The following is a 24,835-nucleotide window of genomic DNA, read 5'->3' as shown; positions in this document are numbered from 1 at the left end:
GAAAAAGAGCGAGAGAGAGAAAGAAAGAGAAGAGAGAAAGAGTCAAGAGAAGCACTGACGGATCGACTCACGATCGTTGTCGTGGACGATCTGAAAGTTCTTGACAGAGGCCTGTGTGACGCGGCCGTGGAAATTGAGCACGTAGGACTGGGTGTCGTCGTTCCACACGGGGGCCTTGTTGTGCAGCTCGATCAGGTTCTCCAGTGAATGGTTCTGCCACTTACTTAGAAGGCTGTCCTGCTCCTGGAAACACACAAACAGGGTTGTATTCATTAGGCACTAAACAGAAGAAATAGGACTGAAACGGAGTGACAACCTTGACTTATCCAATAAGAACGCTCAATTTAGTTTTCCATTGCGTGCCCTAATGAATACGACCCAGACATCCAAACCATCTGATCTGACGTCACTCCCCAGTGACCACATCTCACAGCCCTTAGTGGGTTAGCCTCAGTTTCCATTACATGATGTTGACTTCAATACTCACTCCATTATTCAGATTGTGCTAAATTATTTTATATTTCAAGATGTAAGAATGACCTTTTAGAGCTAGGCGTCCCGCTAGCGGGACAACTTCCAGGTGAATCTGGAGGGCGCGCAATTCAAATAAATAATCAGGAAAATTATGGAAATTAAACATTTAGGTACATATAAGTGTCTTATCAGTTGAAAGCTTAAATTCTTGTTAATCTAACTGCACTGTCCGATTTACAGTAGCTATTAATGCGAAAACATGCCATGCGATTGTTTGAGGATGGTGCCCCACATCAAAATATTTTTTCACCAGCACAGGTTTCATTAATTCACAAATAGCGATTAAATATTCACTTACTTTTTGAAAAATGTTCCTCTGATTTGTCATCCAAAGGGTCCCAGCTATAACATGGTGTCGTTTTGTTAGCTAAAATCCTTCTTTATATCCCAAAAAAGTCTGTTTAATTGGCGCCATTGATTTGAGTAATCCACTCGTTCAACATGCAGAGAAAAGAATCCGAAAATCTACCCCTAAACTTTGTTTCAACAAATCAAAATATGTTTCTATTAACTCCTCGGATACCCTAAAATGTAATCAAACTATAATATTCTTACGGAAAGAAGTATGTTCAATAGGAAACCGATTTTAGAAGGTGCGTCCTGTCTTCATGGCGCGCGCAAACACGAATTTCCAAGACTGTGCCCCTGTACTAAAACTGATATTTCTTATTCGTTTTTTAAATTACAAGCCTTAAACCTTGAACACAGACTGCTGACACCCTGTGGAAGTCATAGGAATTGCATCCAGGAAGATCATTTTCAGTATGACCTTATACTTGCCATTCTAAGAGGATGGTCTCTCCAAACAAAAAAAATTACGGTTGGTTTTTCTTTGGATTTTCTCCTACCCTATCTATTGTGTTATATTCTCCTACATTATTTTAACATTTCTACAAACTTCAAAGTGTTTTATTTCCAATGGTACCAATTATATGCATATCCTGGCTTAAGGACCTGAGCAACAGGCAGTTTACTTTGGGCACGTCATTCAGGCGGAAATTTTGAAAAAAGGTGCCTAGCCCCTCAATCATGCCCTCTGACATGCCCCTCTCCCTTACTGTGCATAACAAGTACAGTGACTACAAATGTTATGAGAAGTGATTGGAGTTGTACAGTCCCATGGGGCTGATACATACACTGTTTGGACGGACGGGGACCCTCTCAAAGTTCATGTTCATGCCTGGGATGATGACGGTCATCTTGCGGGGACCTTTGAACCCCAGAACGTTGGTCTCCTGCAGAGAGAACACAGGAGATCAGAATGTCACAAAATGTCACACAACCTTACAGGTTCAATAATATTAGTGTGTGTGTGTGTGTGTGTGTGTGTGTGTGTGTGTGTGTGTGTGTGTGTGTGTGTGTGTGTGTGTGTGTGTGTGTGTGTGTGTGTGTGTGTGTGTGTGTGTGTGTGTGTGTGTGTATGTGTGCACTCACATAGCAGATGGCTGCGAGTTCCTGTCGTGTGTTGCTCTCCTCCAGTAGAGCTCCAGGGTTCTTACAGGGGTTGGTGCCTTGGTCATACACCGTGAACTTGGTCCCCATCAGGTTAGACCTGCAGGATGACCAGACCAATCACATTAGAGTCTACAATGATCCTCCAGCAATCACAATCCCACCCAATAGGGTTATCCGATGCAGCCGAGGGCTCAAAACAATATGTCAATTGTTCATCAGCAAGGATTTAGAATTATATTTAGCAGAGTTGTGACAGAGTGAGACGAGGGAGATATGGTCCTACCTCAGTTTCCCCATGAAGCTCTCTCCCTCGCGTGACAGGTCCGTGGCGTCCACTGAGATCAGGTAGTTGGACGTCTTGCTCTTTTTCCTCTTCCTCCCAGCTAGAAGAAACAGCTGAGTAAAACAAAAAGAGTAAACTCAGGGTGAGAGGGAAACTCACAAACCATCATTTTAATCACTGCACTCAAAACAGGTGTTACTTTTACTTTATATTCTCATACCATTTCAAATGTAGCTATTGAGGAAAAGAAAATGAAACAGTCCCGTGAAATACGATTAACAATAAACCTATCTTGACTGTAAATCTATCTCGGTCTTCTCCATGTTAATCCCCCATGACAGGATGTGAGGTCAAATGTACCTTCCTGCCGTCCTCTCTCTCCATGTGCATAAAGTAGGTGGGGTACAGGCCGCGGTCCATTCCCTTCTTGTCCCGGGATATGCGGCACTTGACGGTGACGCCGCGGAGGGCGGGGCGCACCACAAACTCCTCCAGGTTGTCCACTTCGATCGGGGTGCTCTCCACCGTGGGCGACCCCGATGTCACGCACTCCTGTAAGGGGGGGAAAAACACACAATGCTACGTCAAAAAACATACCGGCCAATCACTCTTATAAAGGAGATACGGTCCAGGAGTAGTGGGGACAACATTCATCTGCCATCTTGTTGTTTCAGTGTCTTCATGCATTTCTATACATCTTCAAGTGACAAGTTGATTTGCCATGTGTAATGAATACATTAGAAATCTCACAAGCCATAGCCACATAGCTATGTATGTGCTCCTAATGATATGACAGGACAGAGACAACTATATGGTTGGACTCACTGTGTTGGACTTTGCGCTGGAAGCAGACGCAGGCCGTGTTGACTCTGGGTTGGGGGACAGCGAGCGTGGCCGGTCTTCATCACCGTGTTCCTCATCCTCACTGGCCTCTTCGTAGTTCATACTGCCTGACAGACCTGGTCATGGGAGAAAGAATGCACTATGGGAGATGTGGCCTACAGCTTACACTCCATTGGTTGGGATCAGGAGGACCCAGGGTTCTATGCAGACAGGAGAGATCATCTCAGATGCCCAGCCAAGTTGAAAACTCCTCCATATCTCCTCAGTAATCCCATAGGTTCTTATTGCCATGACTCAAGAAGGATAGATTTTTTTCTCCTGGGACCCATTGTGATTAGCCTGCATGTAATGGATATGGGCAATGTATTTCTTCAAATGTATGCAGATTTTGTTTTAGATCACATAGCCTTTGATTTGTTCCAACTAAGTCATCATACTACCCCAGTTGAAAATATGAACTGATGCAATATTTCCTGTATCGGAAAAGGCCACATATTACAATATGCAGCTAAAACTGCTCTCTTAAACATTTAGTAGTCCCCCCAAAATTTGAGGAGACAACCTAACCTTAAAACAGCTGGCAGAGGATAGAAAGGAAAGCGGATGCAAAATAGTGCTGAGTAACTGTTAAACCCATTGAGGAAGAACTTTTCTGTATAGAACAGACGAGACTACCAAGTAACCAGGTTACGATAGAAGAGACCTGTTATGAACCTCTAGCCATCCCAGCAGCCTTCATTATCCCCAGACACCACTGTTAGTCCACTTCAGAGCCCTATACATTTCCACAATGGAAAGAATACTGTGAAATACAAGACAATAGATTCTCCATCTTCATTGTGTTTTATCCATCACTGAGAGCTGGTTTCCTGGACCCAGATTAAGCCTTGTACTAAATGCACGTTAAGCATGCTTTTCAGTCCAGGATTAATCTGTGTCCGCGAAACCGGCCCTGATAGTCCAATGTAAAGGGGTTAGTTAGGAATTAGGGAAAGCAGAAATCCTATTGAGAGATGCCAGCCAGAAAGACCCAGCACGGTGTGGTCAGACAGGCCTCTGTGGGAGCTGCTCTGGACAGGTGTCAGTAATGCTGCTAATTGGATTTACCATGACGCTGGCTGGTGCTGTGGAATATTTTAATGAGAAATAATTTTTTAGATGCAATAGCAGAATTCAAAGTGAGCAGGGGAAAAATGTCCACTCTCAATGTGTTCCATTGTTGATGATACAAGAAATATTAACCTGTTTTCTTCGGTGTGTCTTGAAGCCAGAGTATGATATCTAGCACTTTACGTCCAATGACTAGGTTATTACCAGTTACTATATAATTCACTGTTGTTGTATCCTCCCTCAGTTTCACCTCTGCTCCATAGAGTTAGTGCTGCACAGAGAGGAAAGGAGGGAGGGAGAGAGACAGAAACCCAACAACCTTCACTCCAGCCCTGTCACCATGGGAACGGCAGGCTGCTCTCTACTACCTGACTGGAGTAGTTTCTCCCTGGCAGACAGTGGGCGCTCTGGCCCCTCCTCCGGCCCCTCCTCTGGGCCCTCCTCCACTGCACCAACCAACTGGACCACCCTGTCGTTGGCGGGGTCAATCAGAGAGGGGGAGGGGCTGAGAGAGATGTCCCACGCCTCTGCAGACAGACACATATGTATTGGCCAACGTGGCTAGAAACAATATGTGCACAGTGGTGTTCACTCCATCTAGCCCCAGAGATGTGTCTAAATGTCAGAGTACTGCCAAACATTAAATACAGACCGCAAATGTCAGCTACATTCTAATAGTGACTCAAAGGCATCAATTAAAACAACAAAGTCTTGTATATTCACTTCTTTTACTAAATCAGCCAAATGGAAATGTCAATACGTTCTGAAAATACAACTTTTCTTAAAAAGAAAGGGCTCGATGCTCAGGTTGTAAAACCAAAACTTCGGTCTAGCAGCACATGAAGAACTTTACCTTGGGAACTCGCTGACCAGTTTTGATTGAATAGCGTCCCCAAGTCAAATCCAAATGGAGGCAGTAGGCTATTACTAATCCTTTGCTGTTTCCATTTCAATTCGTTTACACTGGGAAATAAAACTGATTGGGCAGCCAGGCACTATCTAAGGCACCTGAGGACAGGCTGGATCTCAGTAGCACTGCCCTCTTGTTGCTGTCCAGGAGAAGATCCTTAAAAACTGAGGCTAATGCAGTGATATGCTGCCCTTAATCTGGGTCTCAGGTTTAACTAGGTAATACATCTCTCTCCCGGATATAGGGCGGCAGCGTAGCCTAGTGGTTAGAGCGTTGGACTAGTAAACGAAAGGTTGCGAGATCGAATCCCCTGAACAAGGCAGTTAACCCACTGTTCCTAGGCTGTCATTGAATATAAGAATTTGTTCTTAACTGACATGCCTAGTTAAATAAAGGTAAAATAGACCTGGCTATCTTAATTTAGCTTGTCATTTAGCACAGTAACAGTACAGAATGATATTGAATTAGTCTCAGGAAATGAAAGAGACTTCAACACTCTTCGTGAACCTGCCAGAAGGAGGGGAGGTGGCATAAATAGGTACTGTTGTAGGTGGATGCTACTCTTGCCCCTTACAAAATGATCAATTTCTCACTGTCACCATCCACCTCGCCCTCCCCCGGCTCTCTAACTGCACACTGCAGCACCACAGCCCTGGGAGAAGGTAGTATCCCAGAGCAGGGAAAAGGTTTTAGCACTGTGCAATGGCTTTTAATGAGAGCAACTGAAAGGACAGCGGCAACAATAAACCACAACCTTCAAAGTTCTTGAGACTGTCCCTGAACAACGATGTTGACCAGATATGCTCTCATTTCTCATCTGTCCTCCTTTGCTTTCTTTATCTTCTCACCCCCTACCTCTCACTCTACCCTGCATTTCTCTCTCTCTCTCTCAGTTCAGCCTGTCCTCTCACTAGACTACAAAGTGCCTCTACCAGCCCAGAGGTGTGAAAGAGACACTTATATTGAGTGCCCTGTCGGTGTAGCCGTGAGGCCCGCCAGAGCAGCAGACGGGATGTGATCTCTGAAGCTGCTTGGTATTCGACCCAGAGGATTTATCAGGGTAGATGATGATATAACTGACTGACTCGCATGTGTACAAACTCTCCTAGGTCTTCTGTCTATAGCACTACTGCGTATGAGACATTGTCTGTGCTGTGTAGGCCATAGGGCTAGGACTATTTCCTGGTCACATGGTCTGACCATAACTAGGCCCCAGAGTATTTCCTGGTCACATGGTCTGACCATAACTAGGCCCCAGAGTATTTCCTGGTCAGGTAAGGTGTTCAAGAAACCCCGCAGCCTTACCTACTGACAGAACTCTTTATAACACTCTACTTTAACACTACTATCTTCTGTCCAAACTGGCTGTCCTGACTCCCTAACCCCCTTCTCAAGCCCTCCCCGGCTCACCTCGTTTCTGCAGCAGCTCGTGGATGTCCGTCTTGGGCTCCAGCAGAGTCTCCGTGTCCCCGTCCCGGTCAGGCTCCTCGGCGAGGGGAGACTGGTGCAGCGGCTGGGACAGGGACAGGCGCTGGGACTTGCTCACCGACAGAATCTGGATCTTGGTACCCAGGTCTGGGGCCTCAGAGCCCATGAAGGCAGCAGGGCCGTCGATACCTGCAGGGTGGGGCGCATTCACAGACGTTTTTTGAATTATTTTAATGACTTTGCCCTGCATGTCTGTGTGTTTGAGCACCCAGCTGTTTACTTCTCCAAGAGCTGTTCTGTATTCCTGTATTTCTATCTGTACTTCCCTGAGGTGATTTGATTTGTACCTACTCCTTATTACTTAGCCGTCTGCTTGCAGCTGCGTTTCTCTGTAGAACCTCTCCTCTATGTTCATGTCAGAGCTTAGCCTTGTGCCATGGAGTGATATGCTGCACTGAGCAGGTGGCCCTTTTCTTGCCTGGGAGTCTGAACGCTGCTCTGCCTCTCTGAATGTGACTCTCTCCTCCCCATCTGAAGGCCCCTCTGGGCATCAGAGAGAACAGCTTCCTGGGTGTCTCCTCCACTACCTTGAACAGGCGCTTCTCCACACGTCCCAAGACTGAGGGAGGCGTTATTAGACACACGTACACACACACACTCCTCAATATATTCGTTTCCTGATTGTTTGGAGGAACATTTTATAACATTGTATCACAGTATGTGAGAGACTAACATACGTTGCATGCCAATGTACAGGTGATTGGTATCAGAAGTGGGATGTACCAATGTTTATAATCCTATTCTATATAAACACTTTTCTCTAGTCTTGTATTTCCTGACTGGTTTCCTCTACCTCGATCTGGAAGGCCACTCTGCTCCTCCAGAGTGAACTCCATGACTGACCCTCTCCCTGCTTTCCTGGGCAACATGGGGCCTGGCCCCACCTTCTCCCACCACTCCCTCTCACTGTCCTCACCTGACATACTGCCCTCACTCTGGACTGGAAAGCAAATGGATCATTAAAGTATTCTTCTTCATAGCCAACAACTGTCTATATCTGACTGTGGACTGGGGTTCAATCACTCAGCACTGATCCTGCTTCCTCAGACCCATTACTTTATCCTGATCGTGTGATCTGACCCCAGAAAAACTAGCTCGTACAGTAGCTAACCCCAAGAACCAAGGCTCACCGTCCATGATTACATCACTGGTGATGCTGAGGCGTGACTCCACCAACGGGGCCTGCTCCTCACTGCGCCGAGGCCTGGAGCGCCTGGGCCGGGCCTCTGGGTTGGGCTGCACCATCAGAGGCTCCTGCCGCTTCCGCCGCTGCTTCTGCTCCAACAGCGCCCTCTGTGGACGGGGGGGGTTACGACAGTGAGAGTATACCATGCAAATATTGTCTGTCCGTCCGGCCGTCCCTGCCCTAAACTGACAGCTGGACTGACAGCTGGTGATAAGGCTCTAGTGATCCTCTCTCTCTGGACCCTACCTGTATCTGTCCAGGTATACCTGGCCTCTCTTCCCCACAGTCCATGAGGACACCATCCCTTTCCCTCATTAAAACACTCTTTAATCATAGAGGTCTGGCTGCTATGTAATGCATACCTGTAGACTGTGTACTTCCAGTCATTGCTCGAACACTAGTTAGCATTGGCTCGCGAAACTACCGCTAACTTCCTTCCTACTGGATGAGGAGACATACAACTCATCTGAGTTCATCTGACTCTGGGGAAGAATTACTTTAAACCCCCCTGACTTCCTCATCCTCAAGCCAGACACTAATCTATATTCAACCTTATACAGACAGCCTTAGACCTTTTCCAGATCACTCAAAATGCTGAGAACCAGACAATCAGTAACAACTCTGTCCTTATCAGATACTTGGGACACTTTGATCGAAAAACCACCGGAGTTGGTGTTTTGAAAAACAGAGTTATCTTAAGCAATATGACAAAACAAATGAGCAAAAAACGCAGTATCGTAGCTTGCCAGCTTCGTTTCAGGGATGTCAAACAAGATGCATGTTCCTATGGTAACAGTGTCAGTGTCCTTGACACCACATTCTTTGTGGTTGTCTTTTCACCACTCCCACTGTTGTTGGGGGAGAGGACAGAACATGATGGCCATTCAATGTGAATCTCAAAATGGAACCCCAGAATGCTTTGTAAACAACACACACAAGCGTCATGACCCGACCTGGCAAATCATTCAGCCACAGTAAAATGTCATGTTTTCTTCCTTCAGTATCTTTGACACTAAATTGGAAGGCAGAATATGCAACTCGCATAGAAACAGAACAGGTGAGGTAAGGTTGGCTAGGCTATATTTATCTCATAGTAAAGGTCACAGAATAATGGACATTTGTATCCTAGCAATACCACTAGAGGAAATGGGACATAAGAGAGTTAGCTACTCAGTGAAGGAACCTTCAGCAACAAATCCATTGAAATCAATTTAGAAAAACCTGTTACATGGGTCCTGGACAAGTAAGCCTAGACTGTTGTTAAATATATTATGAGACAAAGTAACAGAGTGCTTAAAATACAGTGCAAACAATTCAAACTACTTTAGTAAACCTAGAGTTGGAAATGCTGCTTCCTGTGGAACCCTATAACTCTGTGCTGTGCTGGCTGAGGCTCTGTTCAGTACGGGGACAGAGAAACTGGGGACAGGGGACAGTGACAAGGCAGTGGGATCATTAGAGCTGACATTGTCACAGCCATCACAAACGCTCTGGGAAACTAGGAACAACAGCGACGAGGGTTGGCCCCCTTTAGATTTCTGGCTAGACAATACACAGCACAATGTCTCTATGAATATAAAAAAGCTTCACACTAGAGAAATGGTCAATTTCCATGAATTATGGTGACATTTATCAGCTGGCCCTGCAGTCCTGGTCTCTGGTCAAAGCAGGCGATGGGTTACGTAACTGCCTCAATTAGTGGGGAGCATCAAAACAACAAGTGGTGTTTAGTGATGAACTGGGCTGGAAAGAGACAAGAGGTCCTTGTCTCTCTGAAGCCTCATTGGGCTGATTAACCACCACTACAGAAAGGTTTTATTACTCAGGGCTAACGCAACACACACATTCAAGGTCAATGCAACACAGGCGCACACACACAAAAGCACAGACACGCACGCTCGTACCTACACACACACGCACGCACGTGCACACACACACTACCATGGCCTGCTTCTATCTGACACCTGAAAAATAATATTCATTAAATACCCAGACTTTGTCTTTGATTAAAATGCAAATAAGACCAGATGAAAGGCCTCTGGGAGCTTAATGGTTTCACCTTGGAGTCTGATGGTTTACATTTCAAACAGGCTTTGTTTTAAAGGGACATTTCGGGCTTTTGGCAATGAAGCCCTTTCTTTACTTCTCCAGAGTCAGATGAACTAATAAATAGCATTTTTATGTCTCTGCATCCAGTATGAAGGAAGTTAGAGGTAGTTTTGCGAGCGAATGCTAACTAGCGTTAGCCCAATGACTGGACGTCTATGCTAGCTACTAGCATGCTAGCAATTACAAGAGACTTCCAGTCCTTGATTTAACACTACTTATCAATTGCGATAACGCTAGTTAGAAACTTCCTTCAAACTGCATACAGAGACATACAAATTGTATCCACGAGTTCATCTGACTCTGGGGAAGTAGATACAATCCCGAAGTATCCCTTTAAGAGGGGAACAGGGCTCACCTCTTCGTTTTCTTCTAAGGCTAAAAATAGCAGACAAATGAATAAAACATCTGAATGGATTATCATAATGAAACAGACTGTTAATTTGGACACAGGATACAGATTCCATGTAAACAAGAAACAAAAGCCCCACAATGCTTCACGATGAGATCCTACTTAAAAATGAGCCAAACATCTGACACAGGATCTGATTAAACTTTGAAGCCCTTTTATCTAGTTTTTTTTCTTTGTCTTCCCTCTTTGCTCTGGGCAGCAGTAGTAATCCTGTGTAAACTGGCTAGCAGTAGTCATCCTGTGTAAACTGGCTAGCAGTAGTCTTCCTGTGTAAACTGGCTAGCAGTAGTCTTCCTGTGTAAACTGGCTAGCAGTAGTCTTCCTGTGTAAACTGGCTAGCAGTAGTCTTCCTGTGTAAACTGGCTAGCAGTAGTCTTCCTGTGTAAACTGGCTAGCAGTAGTCTTCCTGTGTAAACTGGCTAGCAGTAGTCTTCCTGTGTAAACTGGCTAACAGTAGTCTTCCTGTGTAAACTGGCTAGCAGTAGACTTCCTGTGTAAACTGGCTAGCAGTAGTCTTCCTGTGTAAACTGGCTAGCAGTAGTCTTCCTGTGTAAACTGTCTGGGAAATGTTAGCTATATTCGTGTAAGCTGTTTTTCTCTTACTGGTGTGATATTGATCTGTAACTAAGATGCTATTGCTGCTGGAATCTTAGCAATGGCCACTCCTGGATTTAACTCATAATAACGTTTTTACAGAACGGTTACCTCACTAGAACTGACAGCAGTAGAGCACACTGAACTGTCTCACTCGCTGACAGAACTCATCAGCGGCAACGAAACTTCACTTCACTGAATTAACCTTATCCAAACTGAACAGAACTCAAACCTAGTTCCTAGTTTGCTTGGACTACACTCTTAGCACCTTTTTTCTATCTAGAACGTTGAACAGTTATACGGCTGTCCCCATAGGAGAACCCTTTAAATAACCCTTTTAGGTTCCAGGTAGAACTCCTTTGGTTCCATGTATAGAAGGAACCCTTTTGGGTTCCAGGTAGAACTCCTTTGGTTCCATGTATAGAAGGAGCCCTTTTGGGTTCCAGGTATAGAAGGAACCCTTCTGGGTTCTTTGTAGAACCCTTTCTACAGAGGATTCTACATGGAACCCAAAAAAGGGTTCTCCTATGGGTCCAGTCGAAGAACCCTTTTGGAACCCTTTTTTCTAAGAGTGTATAACCAGAACATAGAGTATGGCTGGAAAATGAGGAATATTTAAGCTACTAATTGTTCAACTATGTGCATATTCAAACAGCAACATAAAGAGTTGATAGAATCTGTTGAATAGGCTATTAGATCCCAGTACACCACCATTACACAGATCATACCTCTAAATGATTAAATATCAGAATCTTTTTTGAAAAACTGGAGAAAAGAACGTAGGCTACTAGAAACAAAACTGCCCTACAATTAAAACAATCCATTGTATTATTGTCCATTTAAACAAAAGACTTAAAGAGGATAGGATATGAGGAAAGGATATGACTCAATATACTGTTTCATTCACCGTCCTAAGGCTTTGGGAGAAAGACATTGTACAGACCTAAAACAAGACATAGGAGGCTAATGAAAATAGCAGACTAGGAGATATCCCACATCCACGGAAGTGTGTCCCACCAGAGACAGGCTATAACAATGATATCACCAGGATGAGCTGAAATCAAATGCTAGCACACATGCACAGTACACACACGCAAGCACGTACATATGCAAACACACACACACACACTCACACACAGAAATATACACACCAAAATACACACAGATCAAAATAGTCAACCATAAATGACATAAACAGAACAGAGAATAAGAGGTGCTGACCCACCCTGTCCATTGGTGTCCGGAGTGGGACAGAGAGTAACAGTGAAGTGCAGAAGTTTCTCTGTGGAGCTCAGGGTTCCATGCTCTGTGAGACCCCGTCACGTCTAAACTCTCCCCCACCGAGCAGCACTCTTGCCGGGCATGCCTCTGTCTCCCTGCCCTCCACTACACTTGGATCCTGGATCAGGATTTCAGATCAGACAACTAACACAAGGATAACCACGCAACACCAGCTTCCCTCTCACTCTGAGTCCGTGTCTCCTCCTCAGCGTGTGTGTGAGAGAGAACTAGAGTGTATGTGCGTGTGTCTGGGTGGTCACTGTCACTAACTGAATCAGCGGTCGTAAGCACCCCGGAGCAGAGTCAGGAAGAGAGAGAGAATGAGTGAGATGGAGAAAGGGAGGGGGGAGGGGGATAGAGGTGCTGCGAGTTTCAGACAGCGATAGAGTAAGAGCTATTTGGGGGGGGGGGGGGCTGTGTTTGTTGTGTTTGTGTGTGTGGGTTGGTTGGTTTTTCTATCCTTGTGGGGACCTAAAATCCCCACAAGTCCCCACAAGGATAGTAAAACAAGGAAAATTCTCCCTTGTGGGGACATTTCTCATGTCCTCATAAGGACAAAGGACATTTTAAGTTAGGGGTTAGGTTAAGAGTTAGAATTAAGGTTAGGGTAAGGGGTTAGTGGTTAGGAGTTAGGTTTAGGGTTACAAACTTTAGAAGCCTTTTTAAAACTCAAATGTACTACAAATTCTCAGCAACAAATGTGATCAAATTCAGATCCTACATCTGTAGGCATACAGCGTACTACACATACTCTGTCTACTGAAACCTTTCTACGGTTATTCCCTACATAGTGCACTACTTTGTTAGGCTCTGGTCAGAAGTAGTGCACTATGTAGGGAACAGGGTGCCATTTGGGACGCAGACATCGAGTCAGTCTATGTGCCTACCAATCATCTCATCAATCTTTTACTCCATTGTGTGACTGTTGCTTAAGGCTGGTTTCTTAAACCAAATCAGTCCGTTTCACTTTAAAGCAGCGTGGGTAGTGATAAGGTTACTGCAGGCAGGAGGGATTGTAAGGGACAATCATCAGACACGCAGACCAGGAAGAGCTGTTCGCTGAGAAAGGAGCAGATTGGTGCTTTATCTCTACAATGAGTGCTAAAACAATTCACTTCCGAACAAATACTTTTCTTTCTACTAATTGGACAAATTGTACTTCCTTCGAAAATAAAAGAGTTCAAAGACACCCTGTTTTCCCTCGGTTTCATGACAATCAGCCTTACTGTGCCGATGGTCGGAAATTCATAGCCTGAGTGACACCGGAGGCAGAAAACAAGGTCATTTATACATTCGCTGCCATTCAAATGTTCAAGCTTGACAGGCTCACAGCTATAAACATGGACTGAGACCTCAAAAACAATTCTGACAAAAACATGAAAAGACACCAAAAACAACCAAAACATCAAACACAAAATGCCTCTAGATATAAATAATATGGACTAGTCTGGTCATTTCTGCATCATAAATAGAATACTCATGACATATACCCTGAACAAGTCTATTGGAGCCGTAGTGTCTATATGGGAGCCGTAGTGTCTATAGGGTTGCTATGATGCTGGGCAAGTGCTGTATGTGGCGTAACTAGTTTAATGTGTTTAAAAAGGGTAGTCATTACCTGCTTTTCCAGCTTCTGCTGCCTGAGGCTGGTGCTTTCATCATCAAGGGCACTGAGAAGAGATGAAAGACAAAATGGTTACTATCCACTCATAACTCATATCTGACTGAGACATAATAGAAGTGGTTCTGTGGTTAATATGAATCTGTTATCTGGGTCTCATCTGTTATCTGTTATTTTTCCAATAAGAAACTATTTGCTACAGTGGTCACTAATGAATGCACCCCCGATCGAGGTTGGTTGGTATGCAGATTTCCATACCGTTTCTGTGCCATACAGGGGGAATTTGGTATTACGGGAAGTGCACACAAGGGGCCTTATTTCTTTTTAAAAAAGGTATTGAAAATCATACCATCGGTATATCTAAATACCCCGATATATGGTATATCGCCCAAGCCTACCCTGTTGTCACTTACAATGACACTAATGATTTTCAATGGAATTCCACCAGGGGGCATCGCTGCTGTGAATAATAACTGCGGACAATGCACTGAAATCTCCTGGCAGAGCTAGAATTGAACGTTACCAAGGTGTTCGCTTGAAAAAGCAGTGTCACTGCTGGACATAACTAAGACTGTCATACAGGATTACTGTCATATCTTAGGCTAGAACTGTTTGAGCTTAGCCTGACTGCATGATCTGCACACTGTAAAAAAACATGTAGTTGTTAATAGATATCATTTTGTCCAGGAGTTGTTCATGACCACGTAGGCTAACTTGACCGAGAAAAGCTTAGGGCTCGAGCTACAAAACTCCTCACTTTCCTTGTGAGGTCAAAAATGATACTGTATCAGGACTGTATAATGCAATAGAACAACGCATCAGGCAGCAGCACCACCGTGCTACAAAGCAACAGCAGTTACATCTAAAACACAGTTCTCCATAGAGTCCTGTCTCTGGCCGTCAGAGTGGTGGCTGTTGTTTGGGCCGACTTTTCCTGGACTCCTGTGAAAAGGCCTGCTGGGTACATGTTGCTAAGCTACAGTGGAGAAGGAGAAGAAGGTGGGAGTAGCAGTGGGAGTCTATTCAGAGGCACAGAGCGAGTTAGAGGAACCCATCGCTACTCTACCCAGCCACAGACATAACCTACAAGACACTATCACTGACAGACATAACCTACAAGACACTCTTACTGACAGACATAACCTACAAGACACTCTTACTGACAGACATAACCTACAAGACACTCTTACTGACAGACATAACCTACAAGACACTATCACTGACAGACATAACCTACAAGACACTCTTACTGACAGACATAACCTACAAGACACTCTTACTGACAGACATAACCTACAAGACACTCTCATTGCCAGACATAACCTACAAGACACTCTCACTGCCAGACATAACCTACAAGACAGACATAACCTACAAGACACTCTCAATGACAGACATAATCTACAAGACACTCTCACTGACAGACATTACCTACAAGACACTCACTGCAAAAGCACAGCCTTGGGGGGGGGGTGATGGAGGAATGGGGGGAGTGTGTGATGGAGGGAGTGTGTGATGGAGGATGAGGGAGTGTGTGATGGAGGGATGGGGGAGTGTGTGATGGGGGGAGTGTGTGATGGAGGATGGGGGGGTGATGGAGGATGGGGGGAGTGTGTGATAGAGGATGGGGGAGTGTGTGATGGAGGATGGGGGAGTGTGTGATAGAGGATGGGGGAGTGTGTGATAGAGGATGGGGGAGTGTGTGATGGAGGATGGGGGAGTGTGTGATAGAGGATGGGGGAGTGTGTGATGGGGGGAGTGTGCGATGGAGGATGGGGGGAGTGTGTGATGGAGGGAGTGTGTGATGGAGGATGGGGGAGTGTGTGATGGAGGATGGGGGAGTGTGTGATGGGGGGAGTGTGTGATGGAGGATGGGGGGGTGATGGAGGATGGGGGAGTGTGTGATAGAGGATGGGGGGGTGATGGAGGATGGGGGGAGTGTGTGATGGAGGATGGGGGGAGTGTGTGATGGAGGGAGTGTGTGATGGAGGATGGGGGAGTGTGTGATGGAGGATGGGGGAGTGTGTGATGGGGGGAGTGTGTGATGGAGGATGGGGGGGTGATGGAGGATGGGGGAGTGTGTGATAGAGGATGGGGGAGTGTGTGATGGAGGATGGGGGGAGTGTGTGATGGAGGATGGGGGGGTGATGGAGGATGGGGGGAGTGTGTGATGGAGGAGTGTGTGATGGAGGATGGGGGAGTGTGTGATGGAGGGAGTGTGCGATGGAGGATGGGGGGAGTGTGTGATGGAGGGAGTGTGTGATGGAGGATGGGGGAGTGTGTGATGGAGGATGGGGGGGTGATGGAGGATGGGGGAGTGTGTGATAGAGGATGGGGGAGGGTGTGATGGAGGATGGGGGAGTGTGTGATAGAGGATGGGGGAGGGTGTGATGGAGGATGGGGGAGTGTGTGATGGAGGATGGGGGAGTGTGTGATAGAGGATGGGGGAGGGTGTGATGGAGGATGGGGGAGTGTGTGATGGAGGATGGGGGAGTGTGTGATGGAGGATGGGGGAGTGTGTGATGGAGGATGAGGGAGTGTGTGATGGAGGATGAGGGAGTGTGTGATGGAGGATGAGGGAGTGTGTGATAGAGGATGAGGGAGTGTGTGATGGAGGATGGGGGAGTGTGTGATGGAGGATGAGGGAGTGTGTGATGGAGGATGGGGGAGTGTGTGATGGGGGGAGTGTGTGATGGAGGATGGGGGAGTGTGTGATGGAGGATGGGGGGGTGATGGAGGATGGGGGAGGGTGTGATGGAGGATGGGGGAGTGTGTGATAGAGGATGGGGGAGGGTGTGATGGAGGATGGGGGAGTGTGTGATGGAGGATGGGGGAGTGTGTGATAGAGGATGGGGGAGGGTGTGATGGAGGATGGGGGAGTGTGTGATGGAGGATGGGGGAGTGTGTGATGGAGGATGGGGGAGTGTGTGATGGAGGATGAGGGAGTGTGTGATGGAGGATGAGGGAGTGTGTGATGGAGGATGAGGGAGTGTGTGATAGAGGATGAGGGAGTGTGTGATGGAGGATGGGGGAGTGTGTGATGGAGGATGAGGGAGTGTGTGATGGAGGATGGGGGAGTGTGTGATGGAGGATGAGGGAGTGTGTGATGGAGGATGAGGGAGTGTGTGATGGAGGATGGGGGAGTGTGTGATGGAGGATGAGGGAGTGTGTGATGGAGGATGAGGGAGTGTGTGATGGAGGATGAGGGAGTGTGTGATGGAGGATGGGGTAGTGTGTGATGGAGGATGAGGGAGTGTGTGCTGGAGGATGAGGGAGTGTGTGATGGAGGATGAGGGAGTGTGTGATGGAGGATGAGGGAGTGTGTGATGGAGGATGAGGGAGTGTGTGATGGAGGATGAGGGAGTGTGTGATGGAGGATGAGGGAGTGTGTGATGGAGGATGTTGAAGATTGTGAGAACAAAAAAAACAAGGTTCTGCAACAAGCTGCTGAAATCTCTCAAAACAATTTAACATCTCTGGGCTTCACTAATTTCTAATTTCATAACATATGTTGCTGTCAAACAGCCTGGGCTGTACTATACCCTTTACATCTCCCATTCAGACAGAACGTGTTACAGGAGTAGGACAAGAAGAACTTCATTAAGCACAACTATCTACAGTAAATAACAATCTCTCCATACCACTGATTTACTCTCGCTCTCCCTCTGAGCAGTAAATCTCATACTTCTGGTGTCTGGGTTAAGGTCCGTGACACATCACTCTGCTGGAGGATATAAGGGCCTCATTACGTCATCAGCACCGCTTCTGACGGACAGTCACCAAATGCCAAGAGGAATAGAAAGCAGAACGATCATCTGCTGAGAGGCATACATCATCCGTCTATTACGTGAACTCAGATTATTACAGACAACAACACCGATGACTTGGCCACGGCCTCTGACATCCTCAGAATGATTCATTAAAATCATTAAGCTAAGTAAGTAAGTCAATTATTACAGATTGAGATTCCACATTCTGTGGCAATAAGAATTGTTGCCAATGTCATTGAACCAATGAGTTTTGGACCAGACTTTGCAAGTTGCTTGTCTATTTATTCAACAAGAACCCCTGTTTGGTTAGCTTAACATGAATGATCAGTCATCTCAGAGGCTGCAGAGCACTCCGTTTTAGTGTACTGATTGTTACAGCTCTCTTCAAGTCTAATGAGCCCAGTGCAGCACTATCCATACAGGCGTGCAGATCTGTCCACAGGGAATCCATTACATGGCCCTGAGGTGTTGGTGACAGTAGTGACGAGTGAAGGATGATGGGAGGTGTTAATTACACATGGTCATTACACTCGTAGAAAAAAAAGAACCTTAAAGGGTTCTTCGGCTGTCCCCATAGGAGAACCCTTTTTGGTTCCATGTAGAACCCTTTCTACAGACGGTTCTACATGGAACCAAAAAGGGTGCTACCTAGAACCACAAAAGTTTATCCTATGGGGACAGCCGAAGAACCCTTTTAGAACTGTTTTTCTAAGAGTGTAGGGTGGCCAGAGGAGGGCCAGGGGGAGGAGTGGAAGAGGAGCAGGGGACTCTTCCTTTTCAACAGCCGTCCAGCTTGGGACCTGGGTGGAGACGCAATGGGAATACTCTCCACTGGGGAAAGGCTGGAGACTTGGTGTGTATGGTTACTACCAAAGGGTGTTTGACCTCTTTTGGAACACTGACCTATTGGAGCTTACTATGAATACAACAATTATACTTTGACCATGAAATGACTAGTTGATGGAAGCTGGGTGGATGGTTAATTATAGGTATTCTAATGGATGGGTGCTAAATATGTAGGACCTTAATTTGAGCCAGTTTGCTACAGCAGGATAATAATCTTGAAGCAACAGGAAATGTGAATTATTATGTAGATTATAATTAATCTACATAATAAAGTGGAAATTAAAAACTTCAGAAGCCTTGATAAACCTCAAATACACTCCAAGTTTTACATTTCCTGCATTGCAGGAAAGTTCTCCTGCAATAGGGTGATCAAATTAAGATCCAACATCTGTGTTACTTACCTTGCTGTTAAGGTAGAGGAGAAATTGGCGGAGCTGGAGGGTCTTCAGGGCCATGGGGTTTTCGAACAAGAACACAGGACACAGGGAAGAATAGAGTTAGCAAGAGATCAGTGATACCAAAAAGAACAATGCTAAAACGGGATGCTTTGGTACTCTGTGTCAATGCTGGTGTAGTCCTTCAGTTTGATAAGCACATGATCTTTCTAGCTTACAGGGAAATGTAAAATGATCCTCAGTCCATAACACATATCAAGCAATCTATTTTTCATGTATCTAAAATAGGCCTATCTGAGCTAACAGACATAGGACAGTACAGTAGTACTACGAATGAACACCTATATGACCGTGGCATGGTCACAGTCCCCCAGACAGTGAATGAACATTGATCAGGTGCTGTGTATTTGCTTGATCAGTCACATGGTATCATCTTTCTATACTTTAATCTGGGAATATACTGAGTGTCCTCCACCTCTATCAAACTTGGAGGACACCGTTTTTCTGTTCACTTCACAGGCATCTACGCGGTAATCAATGTTTCATGCCTCTGTCCCGAAGAAAGCACCAGTTAGCCTCGAGCTAGCCTCGAGCTAGGCCCATATACCAGCTAATTCTAGGGCTACAATACCTCTTTTGCCAATTGGCCTGGAAACCTTTACTGTCGACACGGAGCCCCGCCGATCCATCACGCCTAGTCTGCCGACTTAATCGCCCCAATGTGGTCTCAACAGGCTATTCCGTTATAATGTCGCGAAGAACCATCTGCCTGCCCCGGCCCGCTAGCTTCCTGAACGCCGTGTCTCCCGCTCGCATAGCGTAGTAGTGTCTACCGAACGGCTCCCTGACTCACCTATTGCTGCTCATTGGACCCTATGATCACTCGGCTACACAGTTGATGCCCCCTGGACTGTTTCAGTAACAAGGTACCTCATTTTGTTTATCTGTCGGCCCCAGCCTCGAACTCCTGTCCTGTATGTACTGAACTGACCCGCTCTGCTCTAGTTCTTATTGTTTTATTTCACAGTAGAGCTCTCAGTCCCGCTCATCATGACTTAGATAGCTCTTTTGTCCCACCCCCCACATATGCAGAGACCTCACCTTGCTTAACTGGTGCCGCCAGAGACGAAACCTCTCTCATCGTCACTCAACGCCAAGGTTTACCTCCACTGTACTCACATCCTACCATACCCTTGTCTGTACATTATGCCCTGAATCTATTCTACCACGCCCAGAAATCTGCTCCTTTTATTCTCTGTTCCCAATGCACTAGACGACTAGTTCTTATAGCCTTTAGCCGTACCCTTATCCTACTCCTCCTCTGTTCCTCTGGTGATGTAGAGGTTAACCCAGGCCCTGTAGCCCCCAGTTCCACACCTATTCCCCAGGCGCTATCATTTTTTTACTTCTGTAACCGTAAAAGCTTTGGTTTCATGCATGTTAATATCAGAAGCCTCTTCCCTAAGTTTGTTTTATTCACTGCTTTAGCGCAGTCCTCCAACCCGGATGTCCTAGCCGTGTCTGAATCCTGGCTTAGGAAGGCCACCAAAAATTCTGAAATTTCCATCCCCAACTACAACATTTTCCGCCAAGATAGAACTGCCAAAGGGGGCGGAGTTGCAATCTACTGCAGAGAGAGTCTGCAGAGTTCTGTCATGCTATCCAGTTCGAGCTTCTACTTTTAAAAATCCACCTTTCCAGAAATAAGTCTCTCACTGTTGCCGCCTGTTATAGAACCCCCTCAGCCCCCAGCTGTGCCCTGGACACCATATGTGAATTGACTGTTAGGTGACCTAAACTGGGATATGCTTAACACCCCGGCCGTCCTAGAATCTAAGCTAGATGCCCTCAATTTCAAACAAATTATCAAGGAACCTACCAGGTACAACCCTAAATCCGTAAATATGGCACCCTCATAGATATCATCCTGACCAACCTGCCCTCTAAATACACCTCTGCTGTCTTCAACCAGGATCTCAGCGATCACTGCCTCATTGCCTGCGTCCGTAATGGGTCCGCGCTCAAACGACCACTCCTCATCACTGTCAAACGCTCCCTAAAACACTTCAGCGAGCAGGCCTTTCTAATCGACCTGGCCCGGGTATCCTGGAAGGATATTGACCGCATTCCGTCAGTAGAGGATGCCTGGTTATTCTTTAAAAGTGCATTCCTCACCATCTTAATTAAGCATGCACTATTCAAAAAACATAGAACTAAGAACAGATATAGATAGCCCTTGGTTCACTCCAGACTTGACTGCCCTTGACCAGCACAAAAACATAATGTGGCGTACTGCATTAGCATCGAATAGCCCCTGTGATATGCAACTTTTCAGGGAAATTAGGAACCAATATACACAGTCAGTTAGGAAAGCAAAGGCAGCTTTTTCAAACAGAAATTTGCATCTTATAGCACAAATTCCAAAAAGTTTTGGGACACTGTAAAGTCCATGGAGAATAAGAGCACCTCCTCCCAGCTGCCCACTGCACTGAGGCTAGGAAACACTCACCACCGATAAATCTACGATAATTTCAATAATCATTTTTCTACGGCTGGCCATGCTTTCCACCTGGCTACCCTTAACCCGGCCAACAGCTCTGCACCCCCCGCAGCAACATGCCCAAGCCCCCCCCCCCCCCCCCCAACTTTTCCTTCACCCAAATCCAGATAGCTGATATTCTGAAAGAGCTGCAAAATCTGGACCCCTACAAATCAGCTGGGCTAGACAATCTGGACCCTCTCTTTCTCAAATGATCCGCCGCAATTGTTGCAACCCCTATTGCTAGCCTATTCAACCTCTCTTTCATATCGTCTGAGATCCCTAAAGATTGTTAAGCTGCCGCGGTCATCCCCCTCTTCAAAGGGGGAGACACTCTAGACCCAAACTGTTACAGACCTATATCTATCCTGCCCTGACTTTCTAAAGTCTTCGAAAGCCAAGTTAACAAACAGATCACCGACCAACCATACCTTATCCGCTATGCAATCTGGTTTCCGAGCTGGTCATGGACGCACCTCAGCCACGCTCATGTTCCTAAACGATATCAAAACAGCCATCGATAAAAGACAGTACTGTGCAGACGTCTTCATCGACCTGGCCAAGGCTTTTGACTCTGTCAATCACCACATTCTTATCGGCAGACTCAACAGCATTGGTTTCTCAATTGACTGCCCCGCCTGGTTCACAAACTACTTCTCAGACAGAGTTCAGTGTGTCAAATCAGAGGGCCTGTTGTCCGGACCTCTGGCAGTCTCTATGGGGGTGCCACAGGGTTCAATTCTCGGCCCGACTCTTTTGTCTGTATATATCAATGATGTCGCTCTTGCTGCTGGTGATTCTCTGATCCACCTCTACGCAGACGACACCATTCTGTATACCTCTGGCCTTTCTTTGGACACTGTTAACAAACCTCCAGACGAGCTTCAATGCCATACAACACTCCTTCTGTGGCCTCCAACTGCTCTTAAATGCTAGTAAAACTAAATGCACGCTCTTCAACCGATCGCTGCCCGCACCCGCACGCCCGACTAGCATCACTACTCTGGACGGTTCTGACTTAGAATATGTGGACAACTACAAATACCTGGGTGTCTGGTTAGACTGTAAACTCTCCTTCCAGACTCACATTAAGCATCTCCAATCCAAAATTAAATCTAGAATCGGCTTTCTATTTCGCAACAAAGCCTCCTTCACTCATGCTGCTAAACATACCCTCGTAAAACCGACTATCCTTGACTTCGGCGATGTCATTTACAAAATAGCCTCCAACACTCTACTCAGCAAATTGGATGTAGTCTATCACAGTGCCAACCGTTTTGTCACCAAAGCCCCATATACTACCCACCACTGCTCTCGTTGGCTGGCCCTCGCTTCATATTCATCGCCAAACCCACTGGCTCCACGTCATCTATAAGTCTTTGCTAGGTAAATCCCCGCCTTATCTCAGCTCACTGGTCAACATAGCAACACCCACCCGTAGCACGCGCTCCAGCAGGTATATTTCACTGGTCATCCCCAAAGCCAACACTTACTTCGGCCACCTTTCCTTCCAGTTCTCTGCTGCCAATGACTGGAACGAATTGCAAAAATCACTGACGCTGGAGTCTTATATCTCCCTCACTAACTTTAATCATCAGCTGTCAGAGCAGCTTACCGATCATTGCACCTGTACACAGCCCATCAGTAAATAGCCCACCCAACTACCTCATCCCCATATTATATACTTTTTGCTCTTTTGCACCCCGGTAGCTCTACTTGCACATCATCATCTGCACATCTATCACTCCAGTGTTAATGCTAAATTGTAATTATTTCGCCACTATGGCCTATTTATTGCCTTACCTCCCTAACCTTACTACATTTGCACACACTGTATATAGATTTTCCTATTGTGTTATTGACTGTACGTTTGTTTATCCCATGTGTAACTCTGTGTTGTTGATTTTGTCGCACTGCTTTGCTCTATCTTGGCCAGGACGCAGTTGTAAATGAGAACTTGTTCTCAACTGGCCTACCTGGTTAAATAAAGGTGAAATAAATAACACTGACACTGTGCTGTAAAAGACTTACTGAGACAAGCAAACAAAACGCAGCCCAATAATAGCCTGTTACGTTGTCACAAACAAGTTTTAGGATACCCTTCATGTCATCGCATTGTCCTCGGTCTGTTGATGAAAAGGCTTGAGAATAGGATGAGACTACTGCATTCAGATGACAATATGATGCAGTTCCAAGCGTCTCTGGCATTTAGCATAAAATTAGAGACTTTATTATCAGACGAGAGACAACAGAGAAGCGTATTAACAAACTGCAATAAATGGATTCTCATTAATATACTTCACAGCTGTGGACTAATTTAAATCATGTTTTAAAGTTCATTGAATAAAGTAAATGTTTAAAAGTTCATTGAATAAAGTAAATGTAATTTCCCCTTTGGCAAATGACTTTCCGGGGTTAAAAAGAAAGACTGAACGAGACAAAGTCTAATTAAACTTCTATTTCCCCAGAGGTTGGACATAATGGCTTCAGTTCCAGTTCAGCGAGTGAAATCACAAGAGAGACGGATTATTCAAAACAGGGTGATGACATGGGTGAGATTAGGCAGCTTTTGATTCCCTGGCAGTCAGATCAGCTCTGCGTCAAGTTAAAGCTAGAATATGGGATTCGTTTTTTGTGTGAAACGGCAGCCCTGCTATATACCAAGAATTGAAATGACCATTAAAACAGATTTCCAGATCGCAGATTGTGCCTTTAAGGAAGCCAGACGAAAAGACACCAGCTGAATAAATGATCAACGCATGGTGAGGTGTAGAGCATGAACAACTCTGTTTAACTAGGCCTAGGATATTATAGGACTCATACAAGCTAAACGACAGTCTTTTCAACACAAGCAACTTCAATCGAATTCTTTCATGTCAGCTACTTGGTCAAATATTATTCTTAGCACGTCCTTAGAACAAACAGCTGTAAAACAAAACCTCACAATATAACATGTTAAAAAGAAACTAGTTACAGTACAAGTGGTGGAGCTCTGAATAAGTAACGACGATGCAGCAGATGAAACATGAGCGTGGGAAAGATACTTAGAGACCTTTTTTTTTTTATTAGCCCTGTTGACACTGTATTTGGCCGGTGACACTTTGCTTCTTGAAATTCCAATATCTTTCAAACTTGACTGCTGACATACAAAACATTTTGGGGCTGTATCAACAGTGGACTAATGAAAAAAGTGGTTTCCCTTTAACAGCAGGTAAGCCATTCAGCCCAAGGAGAACAGAGGTGTGGGTAAGAGGTAGGAGCAGTGGGAACAAGAGGAGATGCTCAAAGCCTATCTGTCTGTCACAGGCACAACTAACACCTGACTCACAGGACTCTCAGTTCCTCTTTCATATTACAGTACACATTTATGAGAAATCAAGCACACAGTGTGTGTGTGTGTGTGTGTGTGTGTGTGTGTGTGTGTGTGTGTGTGTGTGTGTACACAATATGATAATGTCTACG

The 24,835-nt window shown here is 45.6% G+C and overlaps 1 protein-coding gene across 5 annotated transcripts in view; it reads right to left on the bottom strand.

The window, feature by feature from the left end:
* LOC139533894 (tubby-related protein 3-like) overlaps positions 1–24,835 on the bottom strand; it is a 40,196-nt gene that overhangs the window by 3,349 nt on the left and 12,012 nt on the right. For 3 of the 5 annotated variants that reach the window (XM_071332370.1, XM_071332369.1, XM_071332368.1), the window contains exons 2-12: positions 18,841–18,882; positions 13,821–13,872; positions 7,754–7,916; positions 6,546–6,752; positions 4,594–4,752; positions 3,098–3,231; positions 2,633–2,824; positions 2,273–2,385; positions 1,969–2,086; positions 1,671–1,769; positions 72–243 (exon numbers count right to left, since the gene is read on the bottom strand). In XM_071332370.1, the coding sequence (XP_071188471.1) occupies positions 72–243; positions 1,671–1,769; positions 1,969–2,086; positions 2,273–2,385; positions 2,633–2,824; positions 3,098–3,231; positions 4,594–4,752; positions 6,546–6,752; positions 7,754–7,916; positions 13,821–13,872; positions 18,841–18,882 (1,451 nt within the window). Of the gene's footprint in view, positions 1–71; positions 244–1,670; positions 1,770–1,968; positions 2,087–2,272; positions 2,386–2,632; positions 2,825–3,097; positions 3,232–4,593; positions 4,753–6,545; positions 6,753–7,753; positions 7,917–12,146; positions 12,521–13,820; positions 13,873–18,840; positions 18,883–24,835 lie in introns of those variants that run through there. The other 2 variants (XM_071332372.1, XM_071332371.1) reach the window with 2 other exon arrangements.

Source organism: Salvelinus alpinus, chromosome 11 (assembly GCF_045679555.1).
Source record: "Salvelinus alpinus chromosome 11, SLU_Salpinus.1, whole genome shotgun sequence".
NCBI classification, from domain to species: domain Eukaryota; kingdom Metazoa; phylum Chordata; class Actinopteri; order Salmoniformes; family Salmonidae; genus Salvelinus; species Salvelinus alpinus.
This window is presented reverse-complemented; position numbering and strand designations above follow the sequence as displayed.